Here is a 22,473-nt window from a genome sequence, read left to right on the forward strand (position 1 = left end):
ACCCCATCACCACCCAAACTCCCGGTTCACCAATATTCCCCTGTGAGACAACAGAGTCCCTGAGTAAAGACCATCATTCAGCATCCCAAGATTTCTGATGGATTCCCAACTTCTCTCAGTTCAAACATTTTTCTGTGACTTTCGTCTCGACTGGGTCTACCGCTGGCTTTTTTCTCTTCTCGCCAGGGGGGAGCCCAAAGCTTCCCCACCACTCACCCCCCGCAGCCTGTCCCAAGGCACGCGTAATACCCAAGATCCAGGTTGCTTCTTGCAGTTCCGTAACATGGTTCGCTTTATTGTGAAGCTCAAACAACAGCGCAAAGGGGTAAGTCCCTCGATACCTGATGTTGTTGTGCCCTAGATTATCCGTGACCTGACAACACTGTAGACGATGCACCATTGTAGCTTGAGCGATGTTTTCAAAGATAGAACAAGAAGCTCCCTAGAAGGAAACCTTGTCTTGCCTCCTTGCGGCCTGAAAAATGGCAGCTTTCACTTTAAAAGAGTAGAACTTGGCAAGCACATCCCTTGGGTAGTTTTTCTCCCCGTCATGCAGTGAGCCCACCCTGTGCACCCAGTTAAATTTTGCCTTCAAGTGGGTCTCCCCAATAATTCACTGAACACCCCAACCACAAAGGCCTCTAGATCAGGGCTTTACGCCTCTTCTGCCAGATTACGAATCCGAATATTGTCCCTCCGGGGCCTGTTTTCCAAGTCTTCGCATTTCAGTATGGAGAACTGAAGTTGCTCCTTGAGGAGGTTCGCCTTTTCCTCTACCCGGTCAGTGTGTTCTTCTAACTCCTGCAGCTTGGATTCCATGTCTATAGTCCTCGTGCCCACCGAATCCTCAGCAGTTCCAGGGTGTAGCCATATGAGCTTTTAGCTCTTCATGAACTTCTCTTTTAAAGTCTTTTAAAGAGCTAAGTAGGTCTTCTATGGTTAGAGCCATGACCTCTAGTGTATGAGGCTCTGTGGAGGTGCCACGTGGCTCCACTGAGGTGAAATAGCTAGATACCCTGTTATTTTGCAGTAGCTTTGGTGGCATAGAGACTCCGACAGCCCAACTAGGTCACGCCCAGAGCTGCAGATCATGGTGAAACCTATGCACAGGGTCTCTCCAGGCCGTTCCCCAGTGAGTGGCGCCTCCCTGGACCAACACGGATATTTCGATTACCAACTCTGTTGGGGTGTTAGGCAGCAATGAGGTCAGATCTTGAGCACATTTGAAGTTCAGGTCCCACCAGAGGCAGAGCCCGCAACAGATAGCGGGCGGCCTAGCAGTCACACAACGCCCCCCTCCTGCGAGGCCTCCAGGTAACTTGTTGCTAATTAAACCAGCAGTGCTCTGGGAACGGGAAAGCTTCTCCGCGACCCTCGTTAGGATTAGGCAGCAGATGCCAGACGGTGCATTCCATAGCTCCTGGTAGTGACCGAGACTCGCATCTCTCTTCTGCCTCCCCGGACCCAACCCTGGCAGCCGCCAGTTGCCAGCAGCCACATTCGGCAAGTCCCGTTGCTCAAGGGGATCCCCTCTAACCCAACTGCCCTCCAGCCTCATGGCGTAGGCCCAGCACTGTTCAGGGACCTCCTCTACCAGGGGCAAGCCACCAGGGCCGGACTGGGAACCACAACCACCCCTGACAAACTGCTCGGGCGCCCCCCCCTCCCCACTTGGGGGGTTGAAGGTGCCGTCGAGCTCTTTGCCAGGGCCGGTTTTCGGACGATTTTGGTACAGGGACGATTTTGCAGATATGCTGCAAAACGGCTCCCAGGGGCCCAAAACCGGCCCCCACCCTTGCGGCGCACCGGGGGATTGCCCGGTGCCCGCTATGGTCAGTCCGGCCCTGCAAGCCACGCATAATCAGTGGGTTTTCAGGCACCCTCCTACCTTCGCCGCTTCACCAATGTCTAGGGAGGGCCTTCAGGACCTGCGATGCGACCTCCGACAGTTCTCTCAGTTAAGGCCCTAGCAGGCCCTCTCCATGGACAGTCCCGTTCCGCTACTAGTACCAGTCCTCCTGCATCCGCAGGGACGGCAACTGTTTTCCTCCTCTGCACTGCACTTTACAGAGGCTTCGGCAGTCCTCTCTTGCCTCCATTCCTTTAGATGAGCCTAAATAGCCCCGTTATTTCATGGGATGGCGTGTAGCCCTTGTGGATCACATTCACTCTACTATCTTAGTTGGCCACGCCCCTCAATGCTTTTTTTTTCTGCTTACTTCACTGCTTGGCTCTAAATGCCTTTCAAATAACTTGATAACTAATGTTACACAAGCTAGGACTTTCACCTTGGTATGTTTAATTGGAAATTGGAGAATACCATTTTGAAAAGTGCATGCTCAAAGAAATAACTGGGCTTTATTGAAATGAAAAATGGAGATCTGAAGAGTATGAGGAACCTATTATTTGTAAAGAGATAACAGCTGTGAAGAGCCCGCTTAGTTTTAACATGAATTTTTGTGGTTACTCTGAGATTAATGGTAAAGGACTATTAGTTTAAGGTGGTCTCAGTAATTATATGGCATCTCTGAGCTAATTACAGTTATGTCCCTAAATTTGAATAGTATTAAGGAAGGGCTCTGAGGTGTGCGTTTAATATGGCAGCATCAGTTGGCGTAAAGGCTTTACATACACAGTTGGGCCTAAGTTTGACAAGTTTGGGAAATTAAGTTTTATGCATCAAATGTTTAGCTTTACATGCCTGGAAAAACGTTAAATAGGTTGTTGCAGAGCACCTTAAAGACTTAATATAAAATTATGTTACACATTAGAGGAAAAATAAAGGATAACATTAGCAGCCTTTTTTCTACATATATAATTTCTACTTTAAAGTGGAAAAGTTTATTTAAGGCGAGCCACTTATTGTGCATAAAAAGGCCCTGCATGAGAAAAACATGGAATGGGAAAAAAAATTTGAATGGGAAAAAGATTTAATTTAGAATTGGCAATCTATAATTCATTTGAATGAAGGAAAAATTAAATGAGACAGCTAATTATTTTTTGAGTGTCCCCAATCCACCCCTTTAAAAAAAATTATGTTGTTTTTGTACAATTTGTTAAGATGTATAACATGAAAAAGACAGCTAGTGCCTATATGCAAGTTCATGTTTAAAAGAAAATCAAAAGAGGTTACCTGGGCTCGCTCTGACCTATTTGTCAGGGTTGTGAGGAAATCCCAGATGGAATAGCTAATTTAAAGGAAGTGACTTTGAGTCCACCCTTAATAAAGACAGATTTTCTACCATTGATCAGTTAAGTAAGGTAACATTCCTTTATCTAAACATAGACATGCGATGGCAATCCACAATTCTGAACTGCATTTCCATGCTGCTTTCTAAATAGATGTGTATCTTAGCATCATCCATGTACAGCTCTAATTCTGGCTGATTTTGGCCACGGGAAGCATGTACCTATCGAAAAAGAACTGAATAAGGGAGAACCCTATTTAACTCTGCATTGCACTTTACAAGAAAGAAGACACATTAATATACACATAATATATGCCCCCACGTTGTGAAGAAGCAACTGAGTCCATTCAAGAATCACCCGACTCACTCCTCGAGTTCATCAAAATGCCATTGTTCTCTGTGTTACAGACGCTTCAAAGATCAAGGTGGATCAGAGGTACTTGATTTTCTTCATGAAAGGTGACATGGATTTTGCCAGTGCTTTGCCTCTGTTTGGACAAAAAACAGACTTACACATTTTCAGACTGCAATTCAGTTGTAAAGTGACTTTTCTATCATAACCTTTGCTTGGATGTAGGAGACTGTAATTTGGGTGTTAGTGGGACAAGACCTGTGAATCAGCTATAAACTTGTTAAAAGGGAGAAGGGTAATGACTGCAGAGACCTGATGACCTCATCTTCTAAAATGGGAGCATAATCATGGGGCTTTCCTATGTTACTCATTTGCTCCAAACAAGCTTTGAAAGGAGCCCAGAACCTTGGTTCGTTCCTAGTTTGACAATTCGGATCAAGGCAGTACATTCCCTTAACCGCCATTAGCTAGACTTGCATTGGTGAGAGCGTGAGGATCTATTTTCTACAGATTTCATGATGAGCCACCACAATGAGACTAAATCAGTCTTTATTCCTTCAAGAACAAGACCCCATATGAGCCTTTGGCATGTCAAAAATCACAAGAAAGTTTCTTACCTTGATGTCTTGGTCAAGAATAACAGAAATAAGTGTGCCTACATTTTCACTGAGGAAACCTTTGTCATTTGTTTTTCTTCTTCCTAATCAACATGCTTTGGACACCATCTTCAAACATTGTGTCCAGGATCCTCAAATGCCCCCAGGAGTTCATTCCCTTCCATACAGATTCTGGAGAATGAAGAGGAGTAGTGGGTGATGGAACGGATGCCCTTCAGGGAATGCCCTTAATGCCATGCATAATACACCTGGACCGGCCCACACAGGGTTTGTAATCTCTGCACCTCCACAGAGCACAACAACACACTGTGCACCTCCTGCCTCACCTACAGGTGCAAAAAGACCCTGTAGCAGCAAATTAATTTTTGGCTATGCTGAACCCGCTCCGCACCAAAAAAGAAGAGCATGCAGATTCCCAGGCATCCCGGCCCACCAGTCCAGACCAGAGGTCATCGGCTCCAACTCCTTGGAATCCGAACAGATGGCGGAAGAGGATTAAGGTACTCCTTCCACCCCCCTCAGTACCAGACCGCGCACTAAACTCCACTGGCTCCGAGACCTGGCTCGGAAGAAATCAAGAGGTCCATCTTTAAGAAGCTTCTGCACAAGCTTGACAGGAGACCATAGGCCTTTGTAATACACTCCTGCACAGGGAAGATTTCTACTTGCCCTTTAAAGCGGTGCCAGGAAACTCAGGACACTCCTGAGCTGGATCCTTCTTCAGGGCCATCAGATTCTGCGCCTAAGAAGGTATTCATCGATAAGGCCACCAGCCCTCCTCCTCCATCAAAACCTCCACAACTCCTCTACACAGCTCACCTACAGGGTCACTACAGTCCTTTTCGGACACAGGCAGTCCTAGTTCTTACTCCCTTATAGAGGACTTTGATGCCCCTCCTCTACGCACATCCCACTGATGACTTCCGTGAAGACTTTGACGTAGAACACCCAGGGAACGCCGACCTTGAATATGTCCTAATGAAGGCTTCCCCCCATGCAACACCACTGTGTACCACGTGGGTCATCCAATGCTCAGCAACCTACCACAAAGAAGACATGCACACTACACCTGGGGATTACGATTTCCTGGTCGAGTTACTCTCCAGGGTTGACCTTTCACTATAATTCCTCCCCATGCTTAGGAGCATGCCTAAGGCTGCCCTGGAAACATTCAAGGGGCTGGTAAAGTCCTGGGTTATCAAAACCAGGATAGAGAAAAAGTACATACCTTCTCCCACAGACCCCTTGTATATAAGAGGACATGCCCCCCCCTCGGTTTTCCTAGTGGTTGACACCACCCACAAATAGGTAGCAACACAAGCCACAAGTAATATCCCCCTCCCCCTTGATATGGAGGGGAAGCGGATTGTCTCTGCAGGTAAGAGGGAAGCAGCAGTGTAAAGGCACCACCAAGACCACCTCCTCCAACCAATCCCAGTCAAATCAGTGCCAGCAGCAGGCCTACACCAGCAGGGTGCGAAGGTTACATACAAGGTGCATTCTTGTGTAACAACTCCAAGGGCAGAAGCAGATGCACTCCATCCAAGGAAGCCTCTATCTCCAAGCAATGACTTGTCTCTCACACTCACCCCTCCCCCTGGTCACTCAACACCTGTCAGAGGGGGACTTCAGGAGTCTCTTCTGGGAGGAGAACACCTCTACTCAGTGGGTTCTTCCCATCATCGACTCACCTCAGCCCTAGCAAACGCCTCAACCCACAAACACACTGTCTCGTACACCAGTGCCTTCTGCAAGGGGATGTTCCTGGCTGCACATGCATATTCGCTAGCAGTGTCTATCGGCCTAATGGTCACAGGTGAAGGGTCACTGGGAAGATCAAGTGTTGATAAGGGCCAGCACCCATCACTCTCAGCAGTGTTAAAACAGCAGCAACCTGTTGCTGGGCCGATCCTTCATGGAACACCTTCCCCGGATGATCATCACCACACTTTACCTTCTGGATTGGGAGTGTATCTCCAAGATCTATCAGTTAAGGGCATGTGGTTACCATGACCTTCTGCCCATCCAGCTAGCTCTCAAGGCCTTTCTTCAGGACGCTCATCACAAAGTGATCCTTGTAAAGGCAGACAACATGACTTTATATACCATCGGCAGTGTTTGGCATTGGGCTTTTCACCATCGGATGCACCTCCTCATGGAGTTCCTTCCAGGAGTATACAATGATTTTGCAGACCTGCTTAGCAGGATGCAGCAACAAGTCCCCGAGTGGGAACTTCACTCAAATGTCCTACTTCTGTACTTTCGCCATTGGGGGTCCCGAGGTTGACCGCTTCGCCACCACACAAAATGCAAAATACTAATAATACATGGCCTCCTGGTTTCCACAGCCTCGATAAATGGGAGTACTCTGTGGATTAACTGGTCAGGGATCTGTGCCTACGCTTTTCCTCCTCTCCCACTCCTGTAAGTGGTGAGAAAACATCATCCTGATAGTGCCCACATGGGCCAGACAACCCTGATCCTCAACCCTTCTTTTCTGTTGTTTCACACGAGAAGCTCCTCTAAAGGCCAGACCTTCTCAGGCTGAACCAAGGCAGAATCAAGCACCAGATCCCCAGGCAGTTCAATGAAGCCATCTGGCTCCACAGGTCCTTTAGTTTGATTGTCTCCGCCTGTCTCAAGACTGCATGAACATTCTCCAAGAAGCACACAGACCCACTACGCACCTGCCTATTAGGCTGCCAAGTGTAAAAGGTTTGTCCACTACAGCATAACAAGGCATCTAGCCCCTCTTAAACCTGAAGTACAGGATATTGTCTCTTACCTCCTTCACTTGCAGAAGTCAGGTCTAACTTACATGTTCATACGCCGTCACATAGCCTTTGTTGCAGCCTAAATGAAGTAAAAAGAACACTTCATTGTTTAGAATCCCTTTCATCAAGGCTTTCTTGCAAAGGCTCCAACAGTTTATCCCACTTAGAGATTCCCCTGCCCCGGTCTGTAACATTGTTATCCTTACCAGACTTATAAGCCCTCCTGTTGAACCACTACGCTCATGCCTTTTAAATTCCTCTCTTGGAAGGCTGTCATCCTTGCCGGTATTACGTCCCTAAGGCGTACCAGTAAGCTACAGGACCTCACTTTAGAAAAGGCATTCTTCCGGGTCCATAATAACAAAGTTATACCATCCAGACTCAGTAACAGAAAGGACTCTATCACTCTTGATGTTAAATGCGCTCTCATGTACTACATCGACCGCACCAAACCTTTCCGCAAAACACAGCAACTTCTCATTACATTTGCTGAACCTCATAAAGATCATCCTTTTTCATAGATGGTTATGGCCAGATGGATTGTGAAGTGCATCCGAACCTAAAAGCCAAGAGAATGTTGCCTGCCCTACCTAGACAGCATTGCTCCCATAAGAAAGGGGCACTATGGCTTTCCTTGACAATATTACTATAGCTGACATTTTGTAAGGTAGCTATATGGTCCAATCCACACACATTCATCAAACACTACTGTGTGGATGTCCTAGCTTGCTAACAAGCTTGCGTTGGTGAGACTGTCTTAAAGACTTTGTTTCGAACATCTGCTTAAGGGAGTACTGCTTTACTGGTGATGTAGAGCATGTGTGTCTGCATCCACCCATGCTGCAAACAGAAAATACGACCTTGTAAACATCCATGTGTAATGTGTAGTGCTATAGATTCACATGCAGCCGCCCATCTCCACCAGAGCCAATAGTTGCTACAAATATTCTTCTCTTTCACTTACATATTTAAAGTGTAATACACAACTTTACACATGGTTACCAAGCTGTCCTTCTTACTGCTCCAGCAGTACGTTCCTCCACTGTGGGTAGAGAGAATCTAACAATGGAGTCAGTGCCTATGGCACATTGCAAACTAAGGAAGTAGTTACTATACCTCATGACTCAAAAGACTTCTCAGAACAAAAACAAGCTGCAAACGTCCAAGCCCAACACTAGATGGCAGGAGTATGTAGAGCATGTGAATCTACAGCACTAGCCGCTATGAACAGATGCTTATAATGTAAGCAAAAATGTTCTTGTTCTCAGAAACTACTCTCCCTCTTCGTTTTATATTCTCCTTCCTTGTCTCAAATCAATCTACACCTTCCTTTGATTTATCAATGGTGGGACGGTGGAAAACAGTACCTGAAATGCCTTATGCCTAATGACTATTTCAACAAATTCCCCAAAACTATCAAGCAGTACCCCTCCTTATTCATCTGCCTATTTCGATCCATTTTCCATGCAAGATAGGGTAAATTCTGCTACCCCTGAAGAGGTGCTCTGAGGGTTGATATTGACATCTCCCTCCACTGCCTGTGCTACCTCTACTCTCTTGGTGCAATGATGCAAACCAGAATCTGGCCGTGAAGCAGGTCCTGTGCAGCATGCATCCTCTTTCCAGGAAGGGGACTGCCCTGCAGCAGTGGAGTGAAACTTCCCCTTTCAATATTTTAGATGGAGCTCCTGATGAGCGTATGTCAGCTTCTATGTTGATCTTAGAACAAGTGTGAATTGTGCTTGTAAGGTCAACTGCAAGGGTTGAGAGAATATTTTCAGGTCCGGCACTAGCCAATACCTTTCGATTTTACTAAATTTATTTGTATTATATACTTATAGGTTAAGGGGGGTTTAGCCAACTCTTTTCATCTATTAATTCAATTATTGTGTCATTCACATTTTTCTTTTGCCCACTATAACATACAGCATGGGTCAGTTAAGTTTATCCATTGGATAACTTTACTGTGACTGACTGCATTCTGCCCTCTTACAAGGAGCACTTCAGGTAGCCTACCTTATGGGTGGTGGTGCAGGTAGGTCTTCAGCGCAACATGGAGGCACTTTTTAATTATACAGAAATTAACTTCTTTTTAAATAAACATCTCAAAAACGAAAATACTACCTTTTAAGGGCAGGAACATTTTTAAATCCTTTGCCTGGAAGTTAGGAGGAAAAACAGTCGAAGTAGTATCTACTTACACTTATCTGGGTGATCGTTTTTTCTCAGTCTCTTGGAACCATACCGCATTTCCAACAGACCAAATTAAAAGCAGAAGCCCATCTTAGTGCAATAAAAATGTTCTACTCACTTAAGGGACACAACATTTCACAGCCCTTCTTGAAATCTATTGCACTAAGATCACCCCAATATTAATTTATGGGTTGGAGTACATTTCTATAAAAAGATGAGGCTTTTGATATTCCAAAGAAGGGAAACTCTTGCGAATGATCACCTCTACCAGCCAAGACACACTGGTACATGCGATTTGGCTAGAATTAGAGGTAGGTAACGCATATACAAGCGCCTTGGCAAACCTTATCAGATGGGCCTATAACCTATTACATGCCCCCGTAGGCTCCCTGAGAGCACTCGTCCATCAGGAGACTTTTAAGTCTGATTTAAGGATAAATACTTACAAAGAAACTCGGAGACTGCTTTGGAGTATTTTCAATGTTCTACTAAACTCCTGCAAGCTTGGTCTCCAATACTCTTGAAGTTTTTCCGTAAAACTCTACCCTGAGATTGAGCTCTGAAATGGATAAGTCTCATTTTCTGCTGCTATGTCATTATAAGCCATTTTTTAGCCAGAGAAGAGTATAAAGTTAGTCCAAAATAGTCGAGATTTTCATTAGACCATAAGGTTATGTGTTGCATTTTGGTATTAAGACTGAGAACATTACCACTAAAAGATGTAACAAAAAAGTGGTGTGGCACCTTAGATAAATTGGCTGCTGCGATCTTTGTAATAGAGGTATCAAAGACTTGGTACATTTCCTATTTGTCTGTCTCAACAAACTCCTGTTCGAAGCACGCAGCCGTTTCATAAAACCTTTATGTATAAAATACAATGTTTCTAGAACTATGGATCTGATTGAGTTATTAAGTGCTCCCCCAGATTAATTTGTATGTTTCAAAGGTTTTATATTTTTTTTAAACTTTTTTAACACTGGTTTAGGGATGTTTAATTTATGAACAATAATATTTCCTATATATATCATGTTTTTTAAATATTGAGGATCTCTAACAAGGTCTTTATCAATAAAATGTAATTTGAATTTGAATATTCGTAGTGCAACATGCCCACTGCTTAGCTAATTTCCCGCCTGTCCTGGTGCCGAATGGGCCCCTCTAGGTGCATGTCATAATAATTCTAGTACTGGATACCAAACGCCATAGCTTTCAGTAAAGCCATTATGTAGCTGGAGAACTTGTAATGACCAGTGATCAGTACATATACTAAGATGGCTTCCCGGTTCACTTGTACCATCTAGTAATTGAACTAGACAGCACAGGGGCACATCTGCTCAAGCAGATATGTCCCCAAATGTAATATAATGCACCCTGCCTTAGTGCTCTTAGGCCTTCTGTAGGGGTGACATACGTATATCATATGCAGTTACTTTGACATGGCACACAGTGAGTGTGCCATGTCAGGTTCTCACACATAATTTGCACCATGTCATGCAGCCTGCAATGGCAGTCTGCATGCAATTGGTAGGGGGGGTCCCTTGGGGTGGCATAAACATGCTGCAGTCATTAAGGACCCGTTTTAGTACCCAGGCCATAGAAACAACTGGTGCCATTTACTAGGGACTTTCAGGGGTGCTAAAGTGTGTGCCAATTGTAACACAATTAGACCATTTTACCTTGTTTTTAGGGATAGATGTACCCAGTGCACATCCGTCACAAAACATCACTACCAGTGGCATGAAATGGGGATGACCGTGACACAAAGGGGCACTTTCCTACAGCAATAAATTCTTATGGAGCACCAAGAGGGATGGTCTTTAAGCAAAAACTATCCATGGAATCCCAATCAACCCGCTGGTCTAATGCTAGCAATTCTGTCCCCTTGGGATCAACTTCCCAGTTCTGATCTTCTTAAGTCGGTCAATGTAAAAACCTCCATACCGCTGGTCGAATCTCCTCAAGACTTTTGTTGTACTAAGTAACTCAATTCTCCGCCTTCGTCACGATTATCCCATTTCATATACCAAAATACGTAATTCCTAGATATTTATACTCTTCTACTGCTTCTAAAGGTGAAGAATTTAAAAAAATCATGAATATCTCATTGGCCAGTTTGAGAAGATCATAGTCTAGGTTTTCTCCATTTTTACAACCAGGGAATTTGTCTCACAATAAGCATTCAAAGCTTGTAACTTCCGTTTCGAACTAATTGGTGTCAAATCCATCACATCTAAGTCACCTGCGTACATAAGACAATGGATATACACCCTTCCAATCTTTGTAGAGAACAAATTCACTGCTCCTAAAACGTCTGGGAGATCGTAGATAAAAAGACTAAAAAGTATGGGAGCTAAAACATAACCTTGTATTAACCCTTTGTGCACAGGAAGTTAATCAGTTAGATTTCCCAGCCCTTTTAAAGCAACCTGTATCCAATTATTTTCATGGATTTCCCAAATCATAGCCAGCAAATCCTTAGGAATAATCCATCTGGCAAGTTTTTTCCATAGGATCCTGCGGTCAACTTTATCAAATGCCGCCATGAAGTCGACAAAGCAGCAGCACAGTTTACCCACTGTACTTATTGCCCTGAGGGCAGCACCCCGAAGTGCATAGCAGTGGTCTTCTGTGTAGTACTTTGATCAAAAGTATCCTTGCTCTCTGAGAATTTAACAATGGCCCAAGACTCAAGACGTTTATGAAGAGTCTGAGAATACATTTTATACAAAACAATCAAAAAGGAAATCAAACGATAATTTTCTAATTCATTTCGGGTACCGTTTTTATGTATGGGCTTAATTATTGCACCTTGTCACGAAGAGGCAATGCAGTTAGTATTGGTAACCTATTTCAAACAAGCATTGGCATTGCCAATAGATCTTGCTTTTGGGACCTTATAAGTGTTTAGCCGGAGCTATTGGTTTTGCCTGTGCTACTAGTCTCTGATGTCTGTCTTTTTAAGTGGCACAGGTCACTTGTCTCTCCCTTGTGGGGGTTAACATTGCTGATACCACGGTGCTTGGTGAAATGAAAAGGGCTTGGGTGAGAGAGGGGAGAAATGTGTTTCATGGTCATCGGCGGATGCGTTCAAAGCTAAGACTTGTAGAAATAATGCCAGATGTCAGTAAAAAATGTAAAATGTCTGAATTGGAGTATCTGTCGGTAGTAACACAGGAACAGCCACTTACAGCTTTAAAGGTTTCCACATCCCACGCTACTGTTGCTTCTTTGTTTCAACCACCTTGATAGTTGGGTGAGAGGTTTAAATAGACAGTTTAATATTTTTACATGAAGAAAAATGTATTGCTTACAGTGAAACTTCCGGTCTTTCAAAAAGATTGTCCTTTGGAATTCCTTGCCATGGATACAGTGCAGTCATCAACCACTATTAAGCATTGCCTTTGTACCTGTGACAAAGCTTTCCATTATGGAAAGTTATCTTACTGTAGGTGCTGTGTAATTGTGAGGGAAACATCATATTGGAAATCCTTTAAAGACAGCAGGGGAAAACAGTGTTTTCAGGGCTCGGCTTGTGCACGGGCTTTAAGATCCGAGCCAGACCATTGGATTGGCTCTGACTCGGCTATCACTGTAAAAGAGTTGGCTCACCCCACTCTCGTTGTTACTGGGAAACATGAATGTTAGAAGGTTGGTCTTGCGTGACCTTGCTATATTGCTAGAAGCTGATAGATGATAGCGTACTGGCAGATGATTTTTTGTAAAGGCTCCTTTCTACCCATCCATCCTGATTTTTATCACGGCCATTCTTATGTCTCTTCTCAATTGCTTTATTCCTGTAACCTCCTGTGAAATTTTTCTAACTTAGATGTGATTTTCTCCCGAAGCAAGGCTGGTAAGAGGTGTGGAAAGAAGATTTGTGCATCAGCCCCAGTTTTGCCCCTACCTCCCAGACCGTCCTGAGCAACACTATGACTAGTTTTAAACCCTTAACGACCGATCCAACAAAGGTCATACTGAGTTCCATTAAATCAGGATCAGCCCTGGACCCTTGCCCCACGTCGGTGCTAGCCATGTTATCAGACACAATTATTCCAATTATCACCCACGTCTGCAACACAATATTGAGCTCTGGGACTTATCCGGACTCCTTAAAAAACACGCTGATTAAACCTCTGCTCAAAAAACCAAATCTCGATAGACAGGAACTGAAAAATTACCGGTCTATAGCAAGTCTCCCTTTTCTAGCCAAAGTGACGGAGAAGGCCATGAACCAGCAGCTGTCGGAACACATAGAGAGAAACAACCTGCTTGATGATACTCAGTTCGGGTTCCGTAAATACCATGGGACGGAAACCGCTCTCATCAAAGCAGCGGATGATATTAGACTCATCCGGGACCAAGGAGGGACAGCACTGCTGGTACTCCTAGATCTCTCGGCAGCTTTCGACACGGTTGACCACGAGACCTTGGTCGACCGTGTCGGAAAAATGGGTATTCAGTCCGCTGCGAGAGACCTGCTTGCCTCCTTCTTGGCTAATAGAACTCAGGCGGTCACATTAGGACCATTCCAATCTGCCAATTTGTCGTTACCGTGTGGGGTTCCTCAAGGCTCATCCCTAAGTCCGACACTATTTAACATTTACGTGTCGGACCTTGCTAGTGTCATCAAAGCACATGGGATGAGCCTAACCTCATACGCAGACGACACGCAGTTGGTGTTGGCCATTAAGGGTGACGGACAGGAGGTGGCAGAACGGTTCCAAAGAGGAATGACAGCTATCGGTGAGTGGATGGCAGGAAACTGCCTGAAGCTCAATTCCGATAAAACGGAGGTGGTCATCTTTGGCACTCTCTCGCCATCCTGGCCTGCAACTTGGGGGCCATCAGCATTCGGCACTCCACCTTGTCCTACCTCCAAGGTTAGAAATTTGGGAGTCACCTGTGACGACCAGCTCAACTTTATGGCACATGCCAATAAGGTAGCGTCCACGGCCCATTTTAAACTCAGAATGATAAGGAAAATCTTGCCTTTTCTGCCTGACACGGCCGCCAAGACCCTGGTCACGTCATTGGTTTTAACTTCATTAGATTATTGTAATGGACTCTTTCTGAATGCACAAACCAGAGTCACAAAAAAGCTGCAGACGGTACAGAATGCGGCCGCACGCTTGCTGTCCAAAAAGCCTAAATTTGCACCCATTTCGGATACCTTGAGGACCTACCACTGGCTATCTATCCAAAACAGGATAAAGTTTAAATCACTGTGTATAGTCTACAAAGTGATGCAGGATCAAGGGCCTCGCTTCCTAAAAGACCAATTAATACCTTACAACCCAGCCAGAAAGCTCCGATCCTCATCACTTAATCAACTAGTGGTTCCACGTAGCAGAACAGTCACCTGGGGCGACCGCCGCTTCTTAGTTGCGGCTCCCAAAATCTGGAATACCCTGCCATACCACGTAAAAACCAGTCCCTCACTCCTACAGTTTAGGAAAAGACTGAAGACGTGGTTATTCAACCAATAATACAGTATACCAGTCCGCATGAATTCACCTCTGAGGAGAGACATTACTGCAGTCTAGCGCCGAGACACCTACGGGTATTCGTTCGCGCTCTATAAATGTCAGTAAATAAATAAATAAACAGTTTCTCTGAAGACTTGAAATCAGTTACACTTTAAAACCACACCTTTTTACCTAAATGAGTTTTGCACACCTGGCTGGAACTACGCCCAAAATGCAGGTTACTCTGAATCGACATGCTGTTCTGTAATTAAATTACGTGGAATGTTGCCAAAGTCTCAGTAGATTCATGAATCAGGATTAGAAGGGATAATTCCACTCTGAAAAATACCTGCACTGCCACAGACAACACCTGGCTCCCCAGTTATGGAACACCCTCCCTCTGTCGCTCCGCTGTACCTCAAACCTGCTGGCCTTTAGAAAAGGTCTGAAGACGTGTCTCTATGGACAGTGATCTGCTTGTTTCTTCATCTCTTTCTGCCTCCCTTTGTAGTTGCTGTGGGTCAGAAAGCGCCGGGACACTCCCTGGAGTAGCCGAGCGATATATAAGACACCCATAACATTAACATTAACAGACAAGAACGGATGCACAGCTGCCAAGATTCGTGCTCGGAGCAGCCTCGCGTTCTTCGACCCGTTCACAACACACAATATTCACCAATGAGACGGGAAAAGGACGGGGTATGGGGAGAGGTAAAGGAGAAACAACGGGTTGGAGGGGAAACCAGTTAAAGAGGCAGAACAAGTCAATTAAAGTAATGTGCTGATGTAATAAAAGCATTTATGCTAGTGTGTGGGTAAGCTCGCGTTTAAAAGCATCTGAACTACGTGGAATGTTGCAAAAGTCCCTGTAGGTTCGGAATTTGATAGTCTGCTACTGCCCCTGTAACCCAACCGCGGCCATGAGGGTCTGTCATTGTAGAAGCTAGATTCTTTTGACGGACAAGGGGTTAACCTGCGAGAGTGTTTTCCTTCTAGGAAGAGGCTTACATTTTCTGCTAATGCCTTTAGAATGCACCCGCCCCAATAAATGTACATAACGGTGTGGTTTGCAGGGCCGAAAAAGCAATCACATCTAGATTTCCACATCGGCTGTGCATGGGAAGAGCCTCACCATGCAAACAAATAGTGCACCAAAACTAACACAAATAGGCAAGACAGGAGGAGTACATGTAATAAGAGGGACAGTCGCCGTGGGAGGGAACCAAGCACACAAAGTAGAGACAAATTCTACCAAAGCTGGAGAATGGAAAGCCAGCATTTTACAACATCACACAAAATAACCAATGGCAAGCATGGGCGTGCCAAAATGTAAATGTAAATGTAGTTGAGCTTATATAGCGCACAGCTACCCGCAGTGGGTGTCCCGGCGCTTGCTTAGGGAACCCGTCCTGATATTCCCCTGTGTGATAGCCCCAGCGGGTATCCACAAGGTGAAAGTCAGGCATCCCGCCGCGAGGGGCCGTTGTGGAGATTAAGCAAGCTATTGCCCAGAGTCGCAGAGTGTGAACCCGTGAGTCGAGAAGGCACCGGAGCGAGAATTATCGAGTCCGTGGAATTTTTAGCCCAAGACCAGCCGAGGCGGGGAATTAAACCCTGGTCCCGGGCCGAACTCAAGCTCCAGGTCTGCCGCCTCTAACCCCTGAGCCACACTTCTCCACAGAGGGATTACTGCATGCTTCTCAGAGCAGCGCATGTGCTCTGCCTTTAGGCTCGACCTAAAAAGGACTTAATAGATTTTCCCACCATAACAGACTTGACGTATAAAGAATAGCTCCCGGCTGGGCCTCTGGCCCATGACGATTCCAGACTTTAAATTATCTCTGACATTAGCCCGTCTCCTGTAGTTGCAATACATCAGAATCAACTACTTAATCGATAGCAGTGTCACTTTTGCCATTATAATCTTTTTTTTTTTAGTAAAGCTCTGATATAGATGTAACCCAATTTGATTTCGAGTCCTGTGCCTCAAACCTCGAGGGTGATATTACACTCTCTATATTTACCAATGGCCAAAAGAGCCTAACATTGCCACTGATCATAGCATCATGCATTTCGTTCCTTTGAGCACAGGCAAAGCAGAAAAAACCTCGGATGTATTTCCTTTTGTTCTATTGACACCGAACTAACCCAGTAAAAGAAATTCTTTTAGGAGTTCTGTTCCTCGTAGGTAAAAATAGCTGGTGATCTGGTCTTGTACACCTTCAAAGTTAAAGTTAATTCAAATTAAATGTTTCCATGTGAGCAATTGGTAAATCGACTGAATACTCTTTTAGTTAAGCATGATTCCACCACACACTTTTTGGACCATTTATTTAGCATTTTGTTTTCTTTTCCACCACACTTTCTTTTGCACCGCCTCACTTTTGCATTTTTTCTCCCCAAACGACCCTCTTTTTGCTGTTTTCCTGTATTGTTTTGCTCTTCCTTCTTTGTTGGTTGGCCGTCTTGTCCCTTTTGTTATTTATAATGGTGTACTCGTTTTGTTTTTTCAAGATCTTTCTAGTTAACTGTAGGACGTTTTCTTCTTTTCTGTCGCAGTTTGTGTTTCCCTCTTACCCTTTCCTTAAGTTGTCCTCTTTCCTTGTCCTATCACTACCTTCTGCTTACAACACTTCGACACTACATCTTTCTCACTGCATTGATGCTCTTCACTAGTATGATTTTCTCAGTCCTCTTTTCACTGCATTTTAAGTTTGCTTTCTTTGTGCTCCCTCCATTTCTCTTTCTCATTCTCTCTTCCCCTCTTACATATTCTTTCTTTCGACCTAAGTTCTCTCTGCTCGCTATTTATTGGAGTTTGTCTGAGTTGTTCTAATATAATTGCACTTCTTCCCAGGATGACACGGGAACGTTGAAGCGAACTCCACAGGGGTTGGCGAACAGCAGCAGTTCGGAAGCCATGGAGTCCACTCATGGGTACGCAAGAAGCAAGAATTCTTCATACCCAGCCTCCCATGGGGCCGACAGTACCCCAGGTGAGGCCAGAGACACATCTATAAATTCCAATGTTTTCATCGACATGTGAAACTTGGCAATATGGAGGCTTCTGAAGTCTAAGAAATGTATAAAGCTGTTTTGGGCGTTACAGGAGGAGCCGAGGGTGGGTAGCAGCAGTTTTGATGTTTTGAATTGATGGCATGCATCTACCAGAATTTCTGGTAGGTGATGGTTCTCCACTTCCTGGATCTGACAGTGAAACAATGTGTCTTGTCCATTCAGCTTCTAGCCATATCACAGCTGATCACCTCCCCGAGTCACCTGGATGGGACCTGCCTGAAGTCGCTGATGATTCGAATGCTTTCTTTTCATCTGAGTGGGCGACCATGAAAAAGAAAGATGAAACCGAGGTCAGTGGCAACATCTTTGGAAAATGGGGTTGGGCAAGGGATATTTTTGGAAGTACCCTGGGTGTATGAGAGTCCCGGCTGTATAAATAACTGTGAGAGGTCTTCGAGTGCTGTGTGCCACAGTGTTTATTATAGGAGGGTAGACTCTGCTACGGGCATGGGAGGACCAGATTTACACGTTCCCACACTTGAATACAAGATGGCTGTAGTATGATTTATAATCTGTGTAGGAAGATGTATCTGAGCCCTGGAAACGGTATAGATTCTGCGTGTTGACAGATGATATTTGACACAAGAGCTCCTTCTTTGTGTACTACGAAGGCTGTTTGGCTTAGTTTAATGATTGGTTGCACACATTGGCTACTCCATAATAGCGGAGAATGGTCACTCCACTAAAAATTCCCCATAGCCGAAAAATAAAATGGTAATGAAGCAAATTCAGTACCATTTTCTTTTTCATCAACCTGTCCCGAACCGAGTGTCAAGATGGGGCAGGGCCTGCTGAGTGGCAGCGTCAGCAGGGAGGAGTGGTGGGCTATTATTTATTTTATTTATTTATTTATTTATTTATTAATTTTATATAGCGCGACAGCTACCCGTAAGGGTTTCCCGGCGCTGAAAGACAGTGGTAGCAGAATACAATCCAGAGGGAAATTTTTGGGACAAAAAGCCAGGTCTTTACGGCTTTACGGAAGAGAATATGACAGTTCTCCATCCGCAAGTCCAAGGGAAGAGAGTTCCAGAGTTTGGGTCCTAAGGTGGCAAAAGAGCGACCACCCATTCTCGAGAGCCTGAACTTAGGAATACAAAAAAGGTGTTGGGAAGAAGAACGAAGAGAACGGGCAGGTACATAAGATTTAAAGAGGGACTGAAGATAGGAGGGGGCAACTCCAATTTTGATCTTGTGCATAAAGCACAGTGCCTTGAATTTTACCCGGTTGTCAAGATTGAGCCAGTGCAGCTCCTTTAGACGCTCAGTGATATGATCGCGTTTTCGACAACCGCAGAGAAGCCATGCAGCAGCATTTTGAACTAATTGGAGACGGCGTATGACTGCCCTGGTAGACCCCAGGTAGAGCACGTTCCCGGTTCCCGTAGTCTAGTCTAGCGGTCACCAAGGCCGTCACAACGGATCGCTGGGTGTCAGAAGGCAGAATCCAAAAGATTTTTCTCAGCCACCTTAAGATGGTAAAACAGGTGGCTGCAACTTTGTTGGCCTGGTCTTTCATAGATAGATCCTTATCAATAATGACCCCAAGATTGCGCACTCGTTCCGATGGGGTGGGTAAGGAACCAATGGTCGAAGGCCAGTGTCTCGGGCTCCATAGATCAGGTTTGTTTCCAAAGACTAGCACCTCCATCTTCTCGCTATTTAATTTAAGAAAATTGCGATTCATCCAACGGGAAATTTCGCTAAGACCCGTTTGCAAAGATGAAGGAGAGGTGGGATCAGCTTGGGATAGAGAGAACACAATCTGTGAATCATCAGCGTAGGTGAATAGATTCAGACCAAAACAGTGAGCAATATGGGCCAAAGGAACAACATAAATATTAAAATTAAAAAGAAGAGGACTAAGAATAGAACCCTGGGGCACACCGTGTGGGGAGACATAAGTGTTGGACGTAGAGGTATTAGAAAAAATTTGGAAAGTCTGGTCAGTGAGGAAGGACGAAAACCAGTGCAAGGCTTTGTCGCCAATACCGAAGGAGGCAAGATTGTTCAAGAGGATACTGTGAGATACGGTATCGAAGGCTGCGCTGAGATCAAGCAATATCAGTGCAGCCGATTTGCCTCGATCTAATAGTAGGCGAAGATTCTCAGTCACTCCTAAAAGAGAGGTGGGATCAGCTTGGGATAGAGAGAACACAATCTGTGAATCATCAGCGTAGGTGAATAGATTCAGACCAAAACAGTGAGCAATATGGGCCAAAGGAACAACATAAAGATTAAAAAGAAGAGGACTAAGAATAGAACCCTGGGGCACACCGTGTGGGGAGACATAAGTGTTGGACGTAGATGTATTAGAAAAAATTTGGAAAGTCCGGTCAGTGAGGAAGGACGAAAACCAGTGCAAGGCTTTGTCGCCGATACCGAAGGAGGCAAGATTGTTCAAGAGGATACTGTGAGATACGGTATCGAAGGCTGCGCTGAGATCAAGCAATATCAGTGCAGCCGATTCGCCTCGATCTAATAGTAGGCGAAGATTCTCAGTCACTTCTAAAAGAGTGGTTTCTGTTGAGAAACCCTGACGAAAACCAGACTGGGAAGGGTGAAGAAGATTGTTGGTTGCTACAAAATGCGATAGATGCAAATAAATGTGCCTTTCAAGAATTTTTGAAAATGCAGGCAGTAATGAAATGGGGCGTAAATTTGAAGCAACATTGGGATCTGAGGTAGGTTATTTTAATAGCGGAGTAACCATTGCGTGCTTCCAACAGTTAGGGACCGTGGCCGAGCTAAGAGAGAAGTTAAGTAAGGTGCAGATCGTAGTGAGTTGAGGGAGCTCTAGCTTGCGTAGAATCGAAATAGGTAGGGGATCAATGGGGGAACCAGACTTAATATTGTTTAGGATCTCCAATAGAGTAGTAGGCGAGAGATCAGGCCAAGTCAGCAGTGAGGCCGAAGGTGAGCATGATTTGATGGGAGACAAGATAGAGTCTGCACCAGTATTCATGGTCAAGGATGAATTTGTTAAGGCATTTTTGACGTCATGAGCAGCAATATCCTGGTAGATGTTTTCAATTTTAGAAGTAAAATACTGGGCAAGTTCATCACATTTACTGCTTGAGAGAGGTGGGGTATAGCAGTAGTTTGTGAGCCGGCAAGATCTCTCACTACATTGAAAAGTATTTTGGACTTGTTCATAGCTTCAGTGATCATATTATTAACATAGGTGGCTCTGGTATGAGCACAAGCCTTGTGATGGAGTTTTAGTTCTGTTCTATATGTAAGACCGGCTGAGATCGAATAGTCCTTTCTCCAGGCACGTTCCAGTTTTTTACATTGGGATTTGTGAAGACGAAGGGTTTCATTGTACCAGGGGGCAGGTGACTTGTGAACAGTTATTTTCTTTTTTGCAAGGGGAGGCAGATGTTTATAGCCTCAAGAAGCTAGGAATTCACTGAGTTGGCAGCCGCATCCATGTCATCCAAGTCAAGTGGAAATTTAGGCACAAGGTCGCACAGGATTTTGTTAAAAGCAACAATATCCAGATTTTTCCAGTCACGCTTCCTGATGTTCACAGAAGGGTTGTATTGAGACTGTGCTTCATTACTCGTTATAGTAAATTTAATGAGGTAATGATCAGACCAGGAAACTGGCAGTGCAGGAAGACATACTAGTTGAGTGATGTTAGAAAAAATAGGATCCAAAAGATGACCACCTTTATGGTACCCATAGCATTGTTTAAAGTGCACATGTCTGTTTGGCCGGCTGTCTTGCGACGACCAGCCATACATGTGCATTTTAAACTTCTCTAACCTAGGTGTCTTAGACAGCTGGGGTAGGGAAAGCAAAGGCCTACAGTCCTCCTGAGAGCGTTGGGAGAGGCCACTCCCTCCAATCCTGGTGCTGCTCTCATGCTGGTTTACCAGTATGAGAGCAGTGCCAGGATCGGTTAAGGGAGTTGTTAAGTGTCCAGAGCTGGAGGCAGAGCCGAGAAGAAGAAAACCTGAGCGAGGAGGATGTTCATTTAGGAAGGTAAGCACGTATTTCTCCTATTTATTTATAAGTATGTATTTAAGTATATATTTAATCTTTTTTTAATAAGTATAAGGTTATTTAATGCAGTTACCCACCCACCACTCTCTACTGCTGAAAATTGCCACTGCATTTAATAAGACAAGGGGATGTGGACGAGATGCTGTCATCCCAGTGGTATGGAGAAGGATGTCTGATAATTGATGCTAAATTGCCAGGAGAGCCCTATGGAGCCTTAAATCCTTCAGGGCGCTTAATGGACAGTGGAATGAGCTTTGTCTGGGTGGACCCCTTTAGACTCTATCCAGAACGTGTCTAGAAAGACTCGTTCTATTTTATAATTCTATTGTACAAGGACAACTGCTTTTCCGTGGAACAAAGAATCTATGCTACAGAAGACCTGTAAAAACATATTTCCAAGACATCAAAGTAGTTAGATTTGTCTAAGACCTCTGAGAGGTCAGACACCAAGCAGCTATCCGAGCACCACAAAATGTATGCAGATGCAGTGCTGTCTTGTTTTTGGCATCCCTGTCATCCTTGGGTGCCACTTCAGCCGGAATACTGCCAGAGCAGAATCAATGGTTGTTTCCTCTGTACCACGTAGGTTGTAAATTTTACACTACAGAGCTCTGTATCCATGTGGGACATTAGTAAGTCAAACCCTGTTTTGAAACATGCCCTTTGGCTCTATGAACTGAGGCGCAATCCCTTTTGCATCATTTCCATTCAGAGAAACAGCAGAGTAGGTTTGGCTACTCATAAAAGAGGCACCTGTTCACATTTACCAATCCAAGCTTTGACTATAACTTACCC

General features: G+C 44.7%; 1 protein-coding gene across 2 annotated transcripts in view; it reads left to right on the plus strand.

Annotated features, from left to right (window-relative positions):
- MAP4K2 (mitogen-activated protein kinase kinase kinase kinase 2) overlaps positions 1-22,473 on the plus strand; it is a 348,117-nt gene that overhangs the window by 204,979 nt on the left and 120,665 nt on the right. For both annotated transcript variants that reach the window (XM_086938087.1, XM_086938086.1), the window contains 2 exons: positions 17,447-17,585; positions 17,830-17,957. In XM_086938087.1, the coding sequence (XP_086794213.1) occupies positions 17,447-17,585; positions 17,830-17,957 (267 nt within the window). The remainder of the gene's footprint in view (positions 1-17,446; positions 17,586-17,829; positions 17,958-22,473) is intronic.

The sequence above is a fragment of the Lissotriton vulgaris genome, chromosome 9 (assembly GCF_964263255.1).
Source record: "Lissotriton vulgaris chromosome 9, aLisVul1.2, whole genome shotgun sequence".
NCBI lineage: Eukaryota > Metazoa > Chordata > Amphibia > Caudata > Salamandridae > Lissotriton > Lissotriton vulgaris.